Source organism: Oryza glaberrima, chromosome 3, assembly GCF_000147395.1.
Source record: "Oryza glaberrima chromosome 3, OglaRS2, whole genome shotgun sequence".
In the NCBI taxonomy this organism is placed as follows: domain Eukaryota; kingdom Viridiplantae; phylum Streptophyta; class Magnoliopsida; order Poales; family Poaceae; genus Oryza; species Oryza glaberrima.
Genome location: NC_068328.1, coordinates 8,964,364 through 8,981,878, shown reverse-complemented (window position 1 = coordinate 8,981,878; position 17,515 = coordinate 8,964,364). Strand labels below are relative to the sequence as shown.

Here is a 17,515-nt window from a genome sequence, read left to right as displayed (position 1 = left end):
CTCAAACAACCTCTATTGCACTTGTGTTCACGTGGCAGCTTAACTTTTACTCAATTGGAAAGTGTTAACAACCCTCTTCTCCAATCAGAAATTGCAATAGTATCCCATTCAACTATAAAGTGTTTGGAGAGGTTGAAGAAGAGGAAACTAGGAGATACATAAGGTTTGAGAAAGATTCTAGATACAAACTAGAACTAGAACTGAGATATGACCTTGAAAGAAGTAGGGAGGACGAGGAAGTCGGTGTTGTCTATTGATGCCCGAGCACGAGCATTGCAGAAGTGTGTGCTTTTGTTACCCGTTTCTTGGGCCTGGTTGGGCCTAACGCAGACCAGATTGTAGCCCAACAACATGTGGCAAAGAGATTCTGGTGCCAACCGATACATGGCCCGTGGTACCAAATCTAAAGCCTGTCGCTACCAGATCTGATATCCCATAGGTACCAGTGATACCCTGTCGGTACCAAAGTTTGATACCCATTTGTACCAGTCGATACCCATCGGTACTAGGTTAGTACTTGTTGGTACCATGAGGAAGAAGAGAAAGCTGCACGCACCAACGAGCACACGTGTTGTCCTCTTCCTCTTCTCCTCTCTCTCACCCCCACATCACAAGACCCCCGACTGAGGATCAGCAAGGTATTGTTGACTACAGAGAAAAGAATAATGAGCTTGAGAGGAAGAAGAAGCTTGATGGAGGATGTTGAATCAGAACGTGGAACGACAGCCTCGAAGGAAGACACTACATGAGATAATGAAAGCCCCAATATCTTCCTCTGCAATGGTAAAAAACAAAAAACTAATAGCTCGATCCTTCCTCCCCCCCCAACCTCTCCTATCTTTTATGTTTTTCTCCTTTCTTCCTATCTTCCTCCTTCTATGGTCCTAGACCGAGCCCTGACTCCTCTCTCCTCTGCACCACATGGCCGGGAGAATTTGTGGCATCATTGTCGCCACCATCAACTTGACCCACACTGTCGCGACAAAAATTGGATCGCTTCCATGCCGCAACAGCCACCGCAAATCGTTGCGGTAGCCACATGCCCCGTCGAGCTCATCTCCTAGCACGAGGGAGGGAGTCACAAATAAGATCTCATCCCATCCGGCCCTCGAACGGGATACTGTAATATGGCATTCCCAATATGAATACAACCACAATTTCGCTTGGTCCATCTTATTTTTCTTATCTAGGTTGGGGCTTAGGAGTAGTTGGATGGTGTCCAACAAACATGGTCTTTTGGAATATTTGTTAGATATTGATCATTTAGGTATTACTAGTAACATATCCTTGCACTATAATGGTCAGGTCATATAAAATAGGGATGGATTATAATAAGATTAGGGATAAAACATTAGATCTGGTGAATACCTATGTATGCTAACCGTGCGAGCACAGTGGGAGAAGGGGGTGGAAAGAGGACAACTCCAATTTTAAAGCAGTAGAGATTAGTTAGAATATTTTATTCTACATCCATCACTGCTTGTGCCACATGACAGTATCCAGTGATTATGTTGATAGATCTTGAATATCAAAGTAGCATGCTAGCTAGACATTTTCTCGAACCGAAGATTGATCTAACTTCATTTAACTTTTTGTCACCTCTAAGATGTGGCAATTAATTATTTGCCTCAAAGTCTTTGACATGTGGGTCCTCATGTGCCTATAACATGTGGACCCAGTGATAAATCCTTAATTATCACTTATAAGAGTGGCAAATAGTTAATTATTCCCCCAAACATACACATAGGTCTGCACATACCGTTGTTACTTTGGAAGTATGGCCGTGTCAGTTGTTTGGCCTAAATTTTTTTTGACGTATACGAACACACATTTGAAGTATTAAACGTAGATTAATAACAAAACAAATAATAGATTCCACATGTAAACTGCGAGACGAATCTATTAAGCTAAATTAATTCGTCATTAGCAAATGTTTATTGTAGCACTATATTGTCAAATCATTGCGTAATTAGGCTCCAAAGATTCGTCTCGCAATTTTACATGTAAGCTGTCCAATTGGTTTTTTTTTCTCGTCCAAATTTAATGCTCCATGTATATGTCTAAATATTTGATGTGATGGAATTTTTAGAAGTTTGAAGGGAACTAAATACAGCCTATATGTTTTTTTTCTCCCGAAAAAGAAAAAACAACAACATAGAATTGACTGCGCACGAGTCCACGGCCCAAGACCTACCCGCTCCCGGCCCTCTGACCGTCAGTCCGTCACCAACCCATGGGCCCCACCTGCTAGCCGCCTCCAGGCCTCGCACCCAAAAAAAAATAAAAATAAAATAAAATAAGGAGTAAAAACCCGGCCCGCTCCCACGCTGTGTCACACCCACTTGCCACCTCGCCGCGACGACCCCCTCGCCGCCGGCCGCCACCGCGCGTCAACTGCCGGCGATGCCGCCCCCTTCCCTCCTGCTCCTCCATCCACGCACGCCGCTGCCGCACCACCACCGCTCCTCCTTCCGGACGAGCTCTCCGCGGCCATCCAGGGTGGTCTGCGCCGCCGCCGAGGGGTTTATCTCCGCGGCGCCGATCCTCCTCCCCGACGGCCCGTGGAAGCAGGTGGGTAACTGGTTTCCGGTGAAGCCGCGGGGGCGTTGGGCTGTGGGTTTTTTTTTTTTCAGTATGCTGAATCTGGTGGCTGGTTGCTGATCGGGTGCGGGTTCAGGTGGAAGGCGGCGTCACGGCGGCGAAGGGGTTCAAGGCGGCGGGTATCTACGGCGGTCTGCGCGCCAAGGGCGAGAAGCCCGACCTTGCGCTGGTCGCCTGCGACGTCGACGCCACTGTCGCGGGTAAAGGCTATCACCAACACTTTCTATTCAGTTCACTCGTAGTAGCAGAAGTTTCTTCAGAGTTCAGACTTCAGTTTCACTTCTCGTTACCATTTCTCAGCAACTGCTAACAGCTGCAGAATGTGTATCAATGCGTGCTCGTTAGGATGAACGGCTGTGAATATTTTGCTGTTCTGAGTTCTGAGTTGCGTTGGTGTATCGGCTTGTGCAGTGCCATATGAAATCTGTCGGTTGGGCTTAGTTATTGTCCTGTTGGGTTCTTTTCAGGAGCTTTTACTACGAATGTTGTTGCTGCTGCACCAGTTTTGTACTGTAAGCGTTTCCTTAATTCATCAAAAACAGTAAGTTAATTCTACCTCTCATCTCACCTTTTGACAAATAAATGGAAGTAATAATTCATTGAGGTATTCTATGTTTTCAATGTATTGTTTTCTAGGCTCGAGCTGTGTTAATTAATGCTGGACAAGCAAATGCAGCAACGGTAAGTGTTTCTGACAACCGTGTCCGTTCCACTGGCTCTGTACTGTATTTGAAAACACCGTGGCTAGTATTGATATACTTATCTAAATAATTTATCTCAGGGTGATGCAGGATATCAGGATACAGTGGATAGTGCTGATGCTGTTGCCAAGGTACTTACTTGCCGATTGGATGCCTATAAGTTGGCCAGGCATCAATGATGTTTTCTCTAATTGGCTATCGGTTTTTGCAGCTTCTTAATGTGAGCACAAATGACATACTGATCCAGTCCACTGGTGTTATTGGTCAGAGAATAAAGAAGGTACAGTGTTGCCACAACCAAACTATGGTTGAGTGACTGTACTAAACTAGTAGGCTAACCTAGTACAATTTCATCTGACGCTTGGGTTTTGACAATGCAGGAGGCACTTGTAAATTCACTTCATAGACTTGTGGGCTCACTGTCTTCATCCATTGAGGGGTATAGTTAGCACGCATTGCATGTAAAATGCATCTGCAAGTGTCATTTCTATATGACTATATCTAACTTATTACCTCTGCCCCTGTCACAGTGCAAATTCTGCAGCTGTGGCCATTACAACTACAGACCTTGTTAGCAAGAGCATCGCTGTACAGACAGAGGTTTGACTTTCTTAGCCTCGTATTATTCTCATTAGGTTTATTTGGTTTGACATTATCTTTGTTCTTATCATCTCTTTATTGAAAAGTTAGATTGGAGGAGTGCCTATCAAAATAGGAGGAATGGCCAAAGGTTCTGGGATGATTCATCCAAATATGGCAACAATGCTTGGTGTAAGTTCTGTATCAATCTCATTTTCCACACAGTCCTACTCCTCTATTGATCCCTTTCTCAAGGCATGTATGAGCTTCATTATAACCCTTTCTCTTACAGGTTTTAACAACTGACGCTCAAGTCAGCAGTGATGTTTGGAGAGAAATGGTCCGAACATCAGTGAGTAGAAGCTTCAATCAAATAACAGTAAGTACTGAGAAACCATTCCTCTTGAGTTGATTAGCATGTCAACAGTTACTCAACCTACAAAAGAACTTATCAATCTTAATTACTCACATCACATGGGTAAATATGGGCAAATTAAACTGTAATAACAAACAAGAGAACTGTCTGCAAAATGCTCCTAAATTTAGCAAGCATTGAGGTTTAGTTTTCTTTGTGTTATGGAAATCTAACGGGCATAATGCATCCTCTGTCTACTAATTTGGTATGGTTGTTATGGCAATTTGATCCTGAAACTAGTAGGCAAACATCTTGATTGTTTACGTCATAATTCTTTAGGTGGATGGTGATACGAGTACCAATGACTGTGTTATTGCTCTGGCTAGTGGGTTATCTGGTTTATCCAGTATCCTTACTCATGATAGCACTGAAGCTCAACAGTTCCAAGCATGCTTAGATGCTGTAAGTTTTACTTCCCCCAAGCTTTTCCTTTTCATGTGACTCCAGGCTCCATGTTCTTGTCTCCATATTTATTTTGAAATGCACTTTTCTGTAGACTTATCAGATTACTCCAGTCTGAAATTTCTTTTCTTAGCTTCCCATAGGATGGACCGATATGAATCTTATTTTCTTCTTGGTTGCAGAGTTTTTGATGTATTTTTATTTACAGCAAACTGTACCTATCAAGGAAAAAGATGCTGACCTATTTATCTCCTGTAGGTAATGCAAGGTCTTGCAAAATCCATAGCATGGGATGGTGAGGGTGCAACATGTCTAATTGAGGTTAAGCGCTTAGCATTTCATTCACTTCGCACCATCAGCATAGTATGCTGCATTTTCTTTTAGCATGATGACTTGACGTTTGATATACAAATCAAGTTATCTGGCAACTGCTGCATTCAATTATTCATCATATCAAATTTCCTTTCTTAATTTCTTCGGTGTGACACAAGCTTCTAAAGTGCCCATTCCCTTTGTAGGTTACTGTAGCTGGTGCCAATAATGAGGCTGAAGCAGCTAAAATTGCTCGTTCAGTGGCATCTTCCTCCCTGGTTAAAGTATGATACTGTTTAGCAGCAAAATTTTGCTAATTAGGAGAGGATTGACACCCCTCTGTCATTCGTTAGCCCAGAAAGCCTGAGTTGTTAAATTATTTTTTATCAGGCCGCTGTATTTGGAAGAGACCCAAACTGGGGACGTATTGCTTGTTCTGTCGGTTATTCAGGCATTCAGTTTGATGCGGACCAGCTTGATATTTCCCTTGGAGCTATTCCACTAATGAAAAATGGTCAACCACTCCCATTTGACAGGTTAAGAAACCTTGACAACATAGAATTATTTTTTTTATTGACGACTTTGAATGAATTGTAATTTCTGTAGATCTTACAATAGAATTTAAAATATCTACTGTTTCTTCATAGATCTGCGGCCAGCAAGTATCTGAAAGATGCTGGAGACATCCATGGTACAGTGAACATTGATGTATCAGTTGGTAAGCATTCAACTTGTTGCATAACTCGACTTCTTGTTGCGTGGCTGAATCTGTAGTATGTTCTTGTGTCACAATGTTAGTCATGGACTTCTGGTTGCATCATTTCTCTAGAAAGCACAAATGTGCCTCTTGCATCCAACATATATTTGCACTGAACCGGAGTAGTTTTATTGGCTTGATGCATTTGCTTTGGGGTATCCTTTCTTATTCCTTGATTTCCTATTTGGCATGGCACCTTTAGTTGAAGAAAACTTGAACAGTTGCGCACAAAAGTAAATTTGTTTTTAGGAAAGCTAATATTACGTCTTGCCCAGCCGTGTTTTTTACCTGAACAACCAGATGCTTCATTATCATTGTCTTGTACGAAATTGTTTGAGACTGGCATATGACGCATGTTCGTTGTGTTTATCTGCCAGGGAGGGGAGGAGGAAGTGGAAAGGCCTGGGGCTGTGATTTAAGTTATAAGTATGTCGAGATAAATGCGGAATACACGACGTGAAAGTCTTACACTGTCTATGAAGAACGGTCTCCGCTTGATGGAAATGGAACGCTGTTCGGATGCAGCTAGGCATCTGAGCGATCTGTATCATATTGAGACTCGCCCTTTGTTGTATCAATCGGCTGAACGTGCATTCTTTTGTAAGTGTAAGGAATGCGCTATACAATGTTACGGCACAATAAGTAAGCTGTCTGCCATGCCATCTGATTCAATTCTAATTTATAACAGTGACAGGGGATGTTTGGGCGCACGCCGAATAAAGTTTGTATTTTTGTGTGCAATCATGTATGTATATCGTTTCTTTGGGGGAGAAGAATCAGTTAAGCTCCAAATTCGGCTTGCTCCATGGCACGGGTTTTTGGCCCGGCCAAGCACGGCATGGCCCGACTGATGTTGGCCCCGTGCTTGGGCCTTTGTCTCGGCACAATAGGTCGGCTCGGTCCAACGATCTGGAGGCAAAATAGATGAGGGAGCTAAAATAGACTTATTCCAACCTTTTAAAGGCACAGTCTAAATAGATGAGAGACGCAAAATAGACTTATTCTAGTCATATAAGAAACGGCCCAAAGAGACGAGGGAGGCAAAATAGACTTTTTCTAAGGAGGAGCACGATGGGCTTTCGTGCCTTCGGGTCGGCCCAGCACAGCCCGAGTCTTATTGGGCTGTGCCTGGACCGTTGGTGCAGCACGTGGGCGAGTACGGCCTAGCCCGCGTGTAGGTCGAGCCTTGCTAGGCCTACTAACCTCGAGCCAGGGCCTGGTCTTGCCTGGGCCGAGCAACCCCTTTGGCCATCTATAATGGCAGGCAAGAAACATTGCGCACTCTCTCGTGCACTGCATCATGTACCTAGACCCACACCAATATCAAGTTAGGTTGGAAACATTGATGATGCTCTTAGTGAATAGATCAAATGAGATAGTGTGTGTTTAAATCATGATGCAGAGGAGAATTATATGCTAGCTAAGAACATTCATGTGAGGGAAATTTATGGTTCAAGTATTTGGATATCAGATAGCATGATTAGCTAGGGCTTGAATATTGGTGGGGTTTCCAAGCAAAGTGGAACTTTGAGGTTCTTCTATATGGGCCCTTTCTCGACCATATGGGCCGGGATCTATAATAGCAACCCATGTATGAAGATGGCTTAGGGTTTGGTCCATGCCAAAAAATGTATAGAGTACAATTTTTTTACATGGACCTAACCACGAGCCATCTCCATACACTGGCCGCTATCATAGATCCTGGCCCATACTACTAATAGACTCATTATTGCGACTGTCATAGACTCTTGTATCGGTTCAACGGAGTTCTTGTGGAATTTGTGTTATGAGATCATGTTGACAATGTGTGATTCATTTCCTTGGGCTTGTATATGTGTCTATGGAGGCTGATACTGGTCCTTTTGGAACCTTTTGGTAGATGCAACTATTTTCATAACCTCTAGCTTCCCAAGACAATTCAAATTCTCATTATAGATTATGAAAGTTTCCTTGTGAGTGGAAGTGAGCTTGATCAAAGTTTGGATGGAGTTTGATAAAGCCGCCCTAAAGGCCTAATGGGCGGAATAGTTTGGATAGTTGTGTTGTCCGCCTGGTTACTAAACTTGTCTGAGCAATCGAGGATCAACATGCTAGACAATCTGTCTTGTACATATTGGCGTACGAGACAATATGTTTGTCAAAGTCAGAGTTGTATAGGCCGGATAGTTCCCTTGTGCAAATTGGCGTACATGACAATATATTTATCTAGGCTGATGTTGTACAAATCGGATTGTCTAGGCCAACCAGATTGTTTGGGTGAAGTTGATCATCGACAGGCTAGATAGCACGCTTCAATGGACCATATTGTCTGAATTGAGATAGGATAATCCACCAGTTGAAAGGTCCTCGGACTATCCACCTCTTAATGGCCCGATAGTTAGTTTCTCATCGACCGTTGCTACGGTGTAAAGGGCCGAGCTATCAAGGCTGAGGCGATGACTAGTTTGAGTGATTGGGCTATAAATACCAAATGCTATAAACTTGCTTCAAGATTTTTGAAGTAATGACTAGTTTGAGTGACATGAGCAAACTAAGGCCCTGTTTCTTTCAGCTTAGGATTATTATAATCCAACTTATTGAGTCAGATTATTATAAGCTAGAGGAAAATAAGCTGTGAGCTGTTTCTTTCTCTAGATTATTGGAAACCTGGATTATTGAGTTTGCATGGCTAAAGTCTAGAATGCCCTCAACTATTTTTGGATGCCTTTGTCATCATTCGGTGACTTTATACAACAGATATAAATTTGATGTAGATAAATAAAAAATTGACAAATATTTATAATTATACATTCATGAATATTTCTTCGACATATATAATAGACTTAAAACCAAATTATTATCTCCTAGCAAATAAAGCATCAGCAATACTATCACGGAAGGCATTTGCGTCCCCATCTTCGTCTCCCATGTGACTGGCATTCCCTTGAGATGAAGGCATCGGCATGTAGTTTTCATCATTATCACACAGATCAAACTCTTCATCACTCAATTTGCTATCTCGAATAAAATTATGCAGCGCCATGCAAGCATGTATTATTTTTGTTTGCTTGAGCATCGGATAACTTGGTAAGTCCAATAGAATTCTCCATTTCATTTTTAAAACACCAAAAGAGCGCTCAATCACATTACGAAGCAATGAATGCAAGTGGTTGAACACCTCCTTCTTGCCACTAGGACGTGGACCCTCTCGAAATTCCGGTAAATGGTATTTGGTCCCTTTATATGGAGATAGATATCCTAGTCGATTTGGATAGCCTGAGTCAACAAGGTAAAATTTCCCTGTTAGCATAAACATAAACCATGAGACATTATTTTATAATTGATGCTAGTTCGACGAGACTGTTAAACGGATAAGAGAAGTTACCAGGTGGTGGATGAGGGAAGATAGCGGCATATTTGCGCAAAGCATCATTGAACACCCTCATATCATGTGCCGATCCAGGCCACCCCGCAACAATGAATGTAAACCTCATGTCAAAGTCACAAATGGCCAAGACATTTTGCGTCGGATATTTATTTCTACCCACATGTTGAACCACCTTTGATGCGGGCACAACTACTGGTATATGTGTCCCATCTATTGCACCTATGCAATTGTTGAAATGGGGCTCAAACCGATCAACAAGTAGTCTTGGGTGAATAGTTGTGAAGTTTGGGTCTCTAGGTTTGACAAGATCTTTTGAAAGGAGATAGATACTCTGCAACACTTCATTGAATTTTCTACTGATTGTTCCTTTTGACCTCTCAAATTGGTTCTTAACTTGAACAAATGATTGTGGAGCCCCAATGGTCCACAAAAACATTCCTAAAGCTTCAACTGAATCCATCTTACTAATTGACTTCAGACCATAAGATGAGACCAACAAATTATGTAACCTCTCAAAGAGTGGCCTACTCATTCTAAACATGTCATAACAATCTTGTGGAACTTCAAGGTTTCTCATAACCCAAGCATGACCCGCTAAATTAGCTTTTCTATACTTGGACTTGTTCAAATAATTTTCAGCATAGAACATACCAAATGATGTCAACACCGGTCCAAATTTTCTCATCATATCTAGTTGTCTGCTAGCAACAATAATAGTTTCATCCTCCTCCTCATCGTCATCATCACTTCCATACATGCCCATCTACAAACAATGCAACAAATGATATCACCTCAATAGTCACAGAAAGACCATGTTGATGGATCACTAAACAGTAGTTCATCCAATCAAAATTAAGGCGCCATATTACATGGCCAGGCAATACATAAGTTCATGCGAATAAATAAGTAGCAATCTTGCTAATACATATTGTCTGACAAAGTAAAAACAAAGATAACTAGTTCATGCATATAAATAATTAGCAGTTTTCTACTGCTGCCCTTCCTTCTCGCACCATCTCTGCAACCAAGAGAGCCTTCCCGCCTTGGTGGTAAGAGTCTTGAACATATCACGATGTTCAGCTTTCACAAATAATCTTGTAGCCATGAAATGCTCCGCACTTCCTTTTGCTGCCCCACAATCCACCACCAAATCCATCACCTCCTTAATGGAATTGAACCTAAATTCACCTGGAATCACCTTGTTGGCAATATCACAATTGGTATCCATAGTGGTTTGAATATTCCTCATTATCCTAACCATGGGGTTCTTAACCTTCTTGTATGGACTAGTGGCGGTGCTGGAAGACCCTCGCTTCAATGGTTTTTTACCCAATGAGCAATCTACTGGTGTGTCGCCAAGGTCATGTACATCACCACTTGCATCATCCCCTCCAGCATTTTCTCCAGGTGCACAAGCAGAAGAACCATCAACAGCAACAGTACCAAACATTTCATCCAGCAATTCTAAACATTCTGGTGGTCCATGTTGTAGCTTCTTCCATTCAGAATGTCCCTGAAAATAAAACATCATATCTTCAATTATTGCAAGCACTTAAAACATTTTCATGAAAATCATGTACATGAGACATGAATTATTACCTTGGTGACTTTTTTCCAGTACTCATCAGGTGCAGCAACTGTTCCTTTTGCATGATCCCATCCAAGCCCTGTATCGTTGAGGAGACCAAGCCAAAAGCTGTACATGGATTTCAGCACATCCCACCGGTTCTTCAGTTGTGTCTTATTGTGTCTTAGCCCTGTCTTTTGGAAGTACTTTTCGGCTATGATCTGGTACCCTCTAGTAGTCATTATCCCGATAGGCCTATTGCCGTCTTCAATTTGTTGTACGCATAGTTCACAAAATATCCTATTGTGTGTGCTAGACCAATCTGCTTTATCAAGCTCCTCCTTTTATTTGATAGATCAAACATATCAAGGTTCAGATTTACATGTTGTTTTACACCACTAGTGTTTATATATTCACAAGTATTTCTATATTAGAAATGGTAAATACATGACCAATTAGCATAGACACATACACATTAATTTTTCATATGCAGTACACATACACGTTAAATCCAATTAGATTCACCTAATCCTTGCAGTAGATAAATGCATTAAACCTTAATTTTTGAAGTAGAGAAATGAAGTAGACGTACCATTCCATGAGGTGCACTGTCCATTGTTTCTTCTGTGAAGTCATTGTCTGCACCAGCTGCTGCCTCTGCGTCGCCGGCAACAGTTGCACAGCTGGATGGCCGTGGTGGCTTGTATGGCGCCTTGTTTCCTCGGCCACCACGTGCGGAAGGTTGTGTGGCCGATCTCTTACCACGTCGAGGTCCACCACCATGCCCGCCACGCCATCCACGGCCTCTGCCAGGGGGAGACGCATCTGCCACCGCCTGGAACACAGTGGCGCCACGGTGCCCGGCACCGGCGCCATGGAGGACGGGTGATCCGCCAGAACTGTCGGCGCCATGGGGGCCGGGCGAGACATGGTGGCCGTGGACGCCGGGCGAGCCATGAAGATCGCCTAGATGTCCATCTTCGCCGACGCCGTCACCCCAAAATTCATCAGAGAAGCTGCCGGAGCCATGTAGGCCAGAGACACAATGGTTGCCTCCTGATTGGGATCGCTTATTCACCACATCATCACGGTATCGAAATGCTTTCGAGAGGGAGTCCTCACCATCTGCAGGATCCATCTCCGTCGGAATGGGCTATGGACCTCGCTGCTGCACGCAGCACGCCCCCGAGTTCGCTGCTGCCGCGCGCCGGACGCCCTTTGCTCGCCTAGGCCGACGCCGTCGCACAGCCCCCTCACCTGCCGATCTTCTCGGTGGAAGAAGAGAAAGTGGAGGGGAAAGGGGATCTCGCGACTCCCGCGCAGGATACGAAACGGTCACACGGTCAACGAAAAAAAAGAAACAAAGCGGTACGCGGTGGCAATTCAGGTAAATAATTAGAAGTAATCAGGGGCAGTGGGTCTTTTGCCATCTAATAATCCAGAAAAAGCTCCCTTTGGTGAGCTTATTGGATTACAATAATCCATCATCTAGATTATAATAAGCTGTGAAAATAATCTTCCTATTTCTTTCAGCTTACTTCTAATAAGCTGGATTATAATAATCCTAAGCGGAAAGAAACAGGCCCTAAGTGAGAGTCCAAGCGCGCTAAGTGCTATTTGAAGTTTTTTTTTAGCAAGTGTTTAGCTTGGAAAGTGTTCCTTGAGCAATATTAGAAGGTTAGTTTGAATCTCCAACACACTTCTTCTTGCGCTTCTAGTTAGCTGAGTTGAGTTGAGAGTGGTTGAGTGCTTGTGAGATTTAAGTTTTTCATTGAGCACTTAAGATCGATGTTGAGCTTGTTTATTATAGTATCTATTCCTGTTGGAGGTACTCATCCTATTTGGCTACGCGCTGCATGTGTGCATCGATGAATTGCAAAGTGGTTGGGAAGTTTGTGAAAGTTCTAACTCGCTTTCACAAATAGAAGGGGTAAACTGGGTGAGAACCAAACTTGGTCATTAAGTTGTTTGATGAGGAAAATGGATGAAAGGAACTCGGCTCTCTGTGAGCACCTCAAAGGAGACCCGTGATCGGTTGATCCAAACTTCCATAAACAAATCGATGTCCCCTTTATTCTTTACCTTTGCACTTACCACTATTTTTGCTTGAGCCAATCGGTGATCCTTGATTGCACACTCCTTTTATCATCCCTTAGGTCTTGTAGAAAGTGAGTGTGTGGCTGTTGATTTCACATTGACGTTTTCCTATCTTACGTTAATCTAGAAATTAAATGTTCGGGTTGTTTAATAGATTTGCTATACAATTAAATAGATAATCCACGACAATAATATCCTTAACAATATATAAATCAATTGAGGCATAAGTTGCCTTCTTTGGATATGGTTCCTTTCTCGCAAGTGTTATATTAGAAGTTCCAATATAGAAGAAATTTCCAATTCTTTTGTCGTATTATCCTATCTACTTCCACTTATAACATTTATTTAGCTTATTGTTTTAAATTCGCTCCGTTACCTCCCTCTAGGCTGGAACCAACAAAAAGAAAGTTTAAAACAGTAGGGTGAAAAGAAAACAAAACTTCCAAACTCACCCCACCTCTTTCCTTATTTTTTCAAAAGTTATCATACAAAAATCTAATCCTCAATTATTCTCTTCCAAAATTTTATCAACATGTAAGGTGTGTTTAGTTCACGTCAAAATTAGAAATTTAGTTAAAATTAGAACGATGTGACGGAAACGTTGGAAGTTGGTGTATAGAAAAGTTTTAATGTGATGAAAAAATTGAAAGTTTGAAGAGAAAAATTGGAAATAAACAAGGGCTAAGATGTACTAATCACAAAATCACCAAATCCTCGTGTTCACAGTTCAGAGCGCCATCCACCTCACCGTCCGCCTGTGTGGCGCCGCTTTTTTCCCCAAAAAGAACAACCATCCCGCAGGCGGGAAAACGGACGCGCAAAAAAATTTCGTGCTCCCAAATTCCCTCTCCTCTGATTGGCCCATCCGCCCCTCCCACGGATCGCGCCCCCGCGAACCCCATCCGAGCCGTCCAACCACCCCACGATCCGACCGTCCATCTCCCCTCCCACGGATCGACGGGCCCACCACCCTCCCCTTCCCCCAACCGTTTAAATACGCCACCCCATCGGCCTCGTCTCGCCATCGCCATCTCGCATTCGACTAAAGAAAAGGGAAAAAAAAATCCTCCTCGCCTTCAAGAGCAGCAGCAACCAGCTTAGCTAGGCTAGCCATGGACGCCGCCGGAGCCGGAGCGGGTGGGAAGTTGAAGAAGGGAGCCGCCGGGAGGAAGGCCGGCGGGCCGAGGAAGAAGGCGGTGTCGCGCTCCGTCAAGGCCGGGCTCCAGTTCCCCGTCGGCCGTATCGGCCGCTACCTCAAGAAGGGCCGCTACGCCCAGCGCATCGGCACCGGCGCCCCCGTCTACCTCGCCGCCGTCCTCGAGTACCTCGCTGCCGAGGTAACAACGCTCGCCCACTCCCCCACTTTGTCGTCAGCCTCATCTGCAGATTTCGATTTGTGGTGCTGATCTGGTGGTGCCCTCTCTGTTCGATTGCTTAGGTGCTGGAGCTCGCCGGGAACGCGGCCAGGGACAACAAGAAGAACAGGATCATCCCGCGCCACGTGCTGCTGGCGATCAGGAACGACGAGGAGCTCGGCAAGCTGCTGGCCGGCGTGACCATCGCGCACGGAGGCGTGCTGCCCAACATCAACCCGGTGCTGCTGCCCAAGAAGACGGCGGAGAAGGCCGCCGCCGCCGGCAAGGAGGCCAAGTCGCCCAAGAAGGCCGCCGGGAAGTCCCCCAAGAAGGCCTAGGCGTCGGCGCCTCGCTTTGCTTGTTTAGTTGGAGTAGATTGGACGGGATGTGTGTCTGTTAGTAGTCTAATGCTGTTGATCTAATCTATGGTGGTGTCGTTGAACCTTGTGATCTGTGCTTGTGTCTGTTCAAGAAGATAAATTTAAGAGATGTTAAATTTTTCTTCAGAGATGTTTCCATTCTTGCTCCTTATGCTTTGGCTGTGGAGATCTGAATTTTCTCAATTGTCAGATCCGATCTTGTGAGATGTTCGAATTTGGTTGCTTGGGTTGGGCGGGTAACTTAAAATCACCCAAATTTGTTGGTGGTGTGTTGGGCTTAGTGCCGCCTCAAAAATTTGGTGTTTGGAATGGAAATCACCGAATGCCTAAGTATGGGTATCTCAGCATCTGTGATTTTGTTGGATGTTGAAGTGATTGGTTGGAATTTGCATTTTGGGAGGCAATCTGGCGCTCTGGTTTGAATTAGTGGAGGGGGGAATGGCGGGAAGCCGGGTACGAAATGAAAATGTGTCTTGGGATTTCGCTATGGCATTGGGCGGGCTAAATCCATGGAAGTTTGGTGCTACTTGGCGCCTCAATTGTGTCTTGAGCTGTACTCCATTTTTGGGCCAACAGGCAAATAAACTTGCTCCTCAATTCCGCTATGAACTTATTTTGGGTCAAGATCCACATCCTTATGAATAGACCATCTCTGTATTTATGTTACTACCTGTCATTTTGGTGTCGAACACGGGTAAAATTAAATGTATGATGATTGTGATTTGTTGAGAATAGAAAATAGGTGAGGATATTAAGAGGTAGAAGGTTGTGATTGGTTGAAAAAAATAAGTTATTATATTTAGGGATAAATGTACTCCTAATTTGTTACTCATTCTGTCAAAAAAAAAGAGCTAACCTAGTAGAGGATATGACCAGACCTACTATGAATCTGGACAGCCAGGAGGAAGGAGTCACATCCGCTTCTAGGTTGATTTTTTTGGACGGAGGAAGTATATTTTAGGACGAATGAAATAATATATTTAAAAGATCCATCTTTGTAATAGGGTCTTGTTTGTGTACCCTCCTTAAGCAAGGACATTTATTTTTTAGAAAACATAGTAAAACATAGGCGCTTATAATACGCATACTCACTCTATGAATACGCACATATACATCCTAACTCTATGAACAGTCATCATGAGTACGTCGTCTACCATTAAAAGAATAATTAGTTATAAATGTGAGTAAATGTGTCAAAGTCTATGTGTTGAATTTGAGTGAGCTAGTTCCACCACAAAGAATCTAACCATTTAAGTTACACTCATTTCGTCAAGGGTATTTAATTTTGATCAACTATATAACCTTTGTACCTATTTCCATATCTCACAGAGCACGCTTAATTTTTCCTGTAGTGAACTAATGATGGATTATAATATTATATCTGCTAGTACAATTTAATTTTGAAGAAATGGTTGTATGCTCCTGTAAACAAGAAACTTCCGGCACATCCTCAGGCCAAGGCAACCCAGTAGTACAAGATTTTTTTTAAATCTTTTAATATTTATTAAAAAATTAAATAAAAAAAATCATAGCACAATTGGAATCGTCCCCATATTTGGACTGGAGGAATTTTATACAAGAATTGAACTAATTACTGCAAAATTCCTACATAGAAAGGAGCCCTTACCTATCCTAGGTTAATCAATGCATTCTAATTGATTTAATTGAACTAAAGTGAGATAATCCAATTTTAGCCATGCCCATGGAAGTTAAATTCTAGCAAGTTTTGAGGAAAAAACCACTCCAACAGCCTCTCCATCCGACAGCCTCTCCATCCGACTGGCCAAGCCATCTAGCTGGCCAAATTGGCTCCTTGGCTAGCCAAATTTGGCCATCCTGCCTGCCTAGCCAAATTGGCTGCTAGCCATGGGCCCCACGTTGCTCCCCCCACCCCCCAAATCTCTCTCCTCTCTCTCTCTCTCTTTCCCCGCACAGATCAATCGCCGCCGCCATCATCGTACCGCGCCATCGCCGTCCCGCGCTGTCGCCGCCTCCCACCTGCACCGTCGTCACCGTCCGATTTCCTCCGTCACCAAGAGAGCTCCGCGATGACGAGGCAGGAGCAAGGGAGGCTGTGTTGGTGACGGCAACGAGGGAGCAGCGATGATGGGGAAGAAGGGGCCGGATCCCTCTCCGGTGGTAGCCGCGTTGCCTTCTTCCCCCGTGTGGACTCCTAAGCCTCCTTCCTCGCCGGATTCGGCCGGCGGCGTGGAATCGGGGGGCCGCGCGACCTCCGCCGCCGTCTGGCCGCCAGCTGCTGTCGTCGCCAAGGTCTGGGCCGCCATCCTTCGCCGTCTGGAGCTCGACGGCGCTCGACTACGGGGAGTAGTTGGCGGGGAGAGGGAGAGCACCTCGGCGAGCGTCGGCGTTGGGGGGCCGCCGTCCATCGGCATGCGTCGGCAACAGCGGTCCGCTGCCTGCGCCGATTTGCCGCGTCCGCGTCCGCCGCCTCCCCGCATCGTCGTCCCAACGTCGCGCCACTCCCTAGCGCCGCCTCCGCCACCTCCACCGCCGCCGGATTCAGGGTGGGGGGCGTGACCTCCACTGCCTCTGCGCGGCCTCCGGCCCCGCGCGTATTTGGCCGGCGGGGTGGATTTGGGGGCCGCGCGGCCTCCACCTCTGCTCCATGGCCGTCGTCGAGGTAACCGTTGCAAGCCGCCGCCGCCATCACCAATCACCGTGTCACCGCCGTCGCCAATCACCTGCACGGGAAGAGGGCCGACAGAAGAGGAAGAAGAAGAGGGAGAGAGAGAGGAGGAAGAAGGGGTATTAGAGGCTGACGTGTGGGTCCCAGTGTCATAGGCTCATAATGGAGAGTGTAGATGGAGAGACTGTTGGAGTGAGGAATAAGTTTAGCTTGCTAAATCGACTAAGAGCTGGCTATATGGGTATTTGGAGAGTTTGATTTGGAGAGACAGTTGGAGATGCTCTTAGGTAATGTGTTCATATGTCCACATGTCAATGATCACATTACTCTGACGT

General features: G+C 44.5%; 2 protein-coding genes and 2 pseudogenes across 2 annotated transcripts; 2 read left to right on the top strand and 2 right to left on the bottom strand.

Annotated features, from left to right (window-relative positions):
• The first annotated feature begins 2,309 nt into the window (after positions 1-2,309).
• On the top strand, positions 2,310-6,508 carry LOC127765125 (arginine biosynthesis bifunctional protein ArgJ, chloroplastic). The gene is made up of 16 exons (XM_052289961.1): positions 2,310-2,571; positions 2,678-2,801; positions 3,069-3,142; positions 3,238-3,282; positions 3,383-3,433; positions 3,514-3,582; positions 3,683-3,741; positions 3,833-3,902; positions 3,993-4,073; positions 4,174-4,260; positions 4,576-4,698; positions 4,957-5,019; positions 5,217-5,294; positions 5,401-5,546; positions 5,658-5,728; positions 6,145-6,508. The coding sequence occupies exons 1-16, from the start codon at positions 2,404-2,406 to the stop codon at positions 6,225-6,227; spliced, it is 1,392 nt and encodes a 463-aa protein (XP_052145921.1). The 5' UTR covers positions 2,310-2,403; the 3' UTR covers positions 6,228-6,508.
• A 3,369-nt stretch (positions 6,509-9,877) lies between these two features.
• LOC127765149 (uncharacterized) lies at positions 9,878-11,839 on the bottom strand (annotated as a pseudogene).
• Positions 11,840-13,822: 1,983 nt separating this feature from the next.
• On the top strand, positions 13,823-14,659 carry LOC127768909 (probable histone H2A.5). Its single transcript, XM_052294580.1, has 2 exons — positions 13,823-14,135; positions 14,237-14,659. Exons 1-2 carry the CDS (start codon positions 13,911-13,913, stop codon positions 14,489-14,491), a joined length of 480 nt encoding a protein of 159 aa, XP_052150540.1. The 5' UTR covers positions 13,823-13,910; the 3' UTR covers positions 14,492-14,659.
• Positions 14,660-16,077: 1,418 nt separating this feature from the next.
• On the bottom strand, positions 16,078-17,442 carry LOC127766926 (uncharacterized; annotated as a pseudogene).
• Positions 17,443-17,515: the final 73 nt, after the last annotated feature.

Coding starts and splice junctions, on each gene's coding strand:
- LOC127765125 (XM_052289961.1), top strand. CDS start 2,404: ATGCCGCCCCCTTCCCTCCTGCTCCTCCATCCACGCACGCCGCTGCCG. Junction 2,572..2,677: donor CCGACGGCCCGTGGAAGCAG/GTGGGTAACTGG, acceptor GTGCGGGTTCAG/GTGGAAGGCGGCGTCACGGC. Junction 3,434..3,513: donor GTGCTGATGCTGTTGCCAAG/GTACTTACTTGC, acceptor CGGTTTTTGCAG/CTTCTTAATGTGAGCACAAA.
- LOC127768909 (XM_052294580.1), top strand. CDS start 13,911: ATGGACGCCGCCGGAGCCGGAGCGGGTGGGAAGTTGAAGAAGGGAGCC. Junction 14,136..14,236: donor TCGAGTACCTCGCTGCCGAG/GTAACAACGCTC, acceptor TCGATTGCTTAG/GTGCTGGAGCTCGCCGGGAA.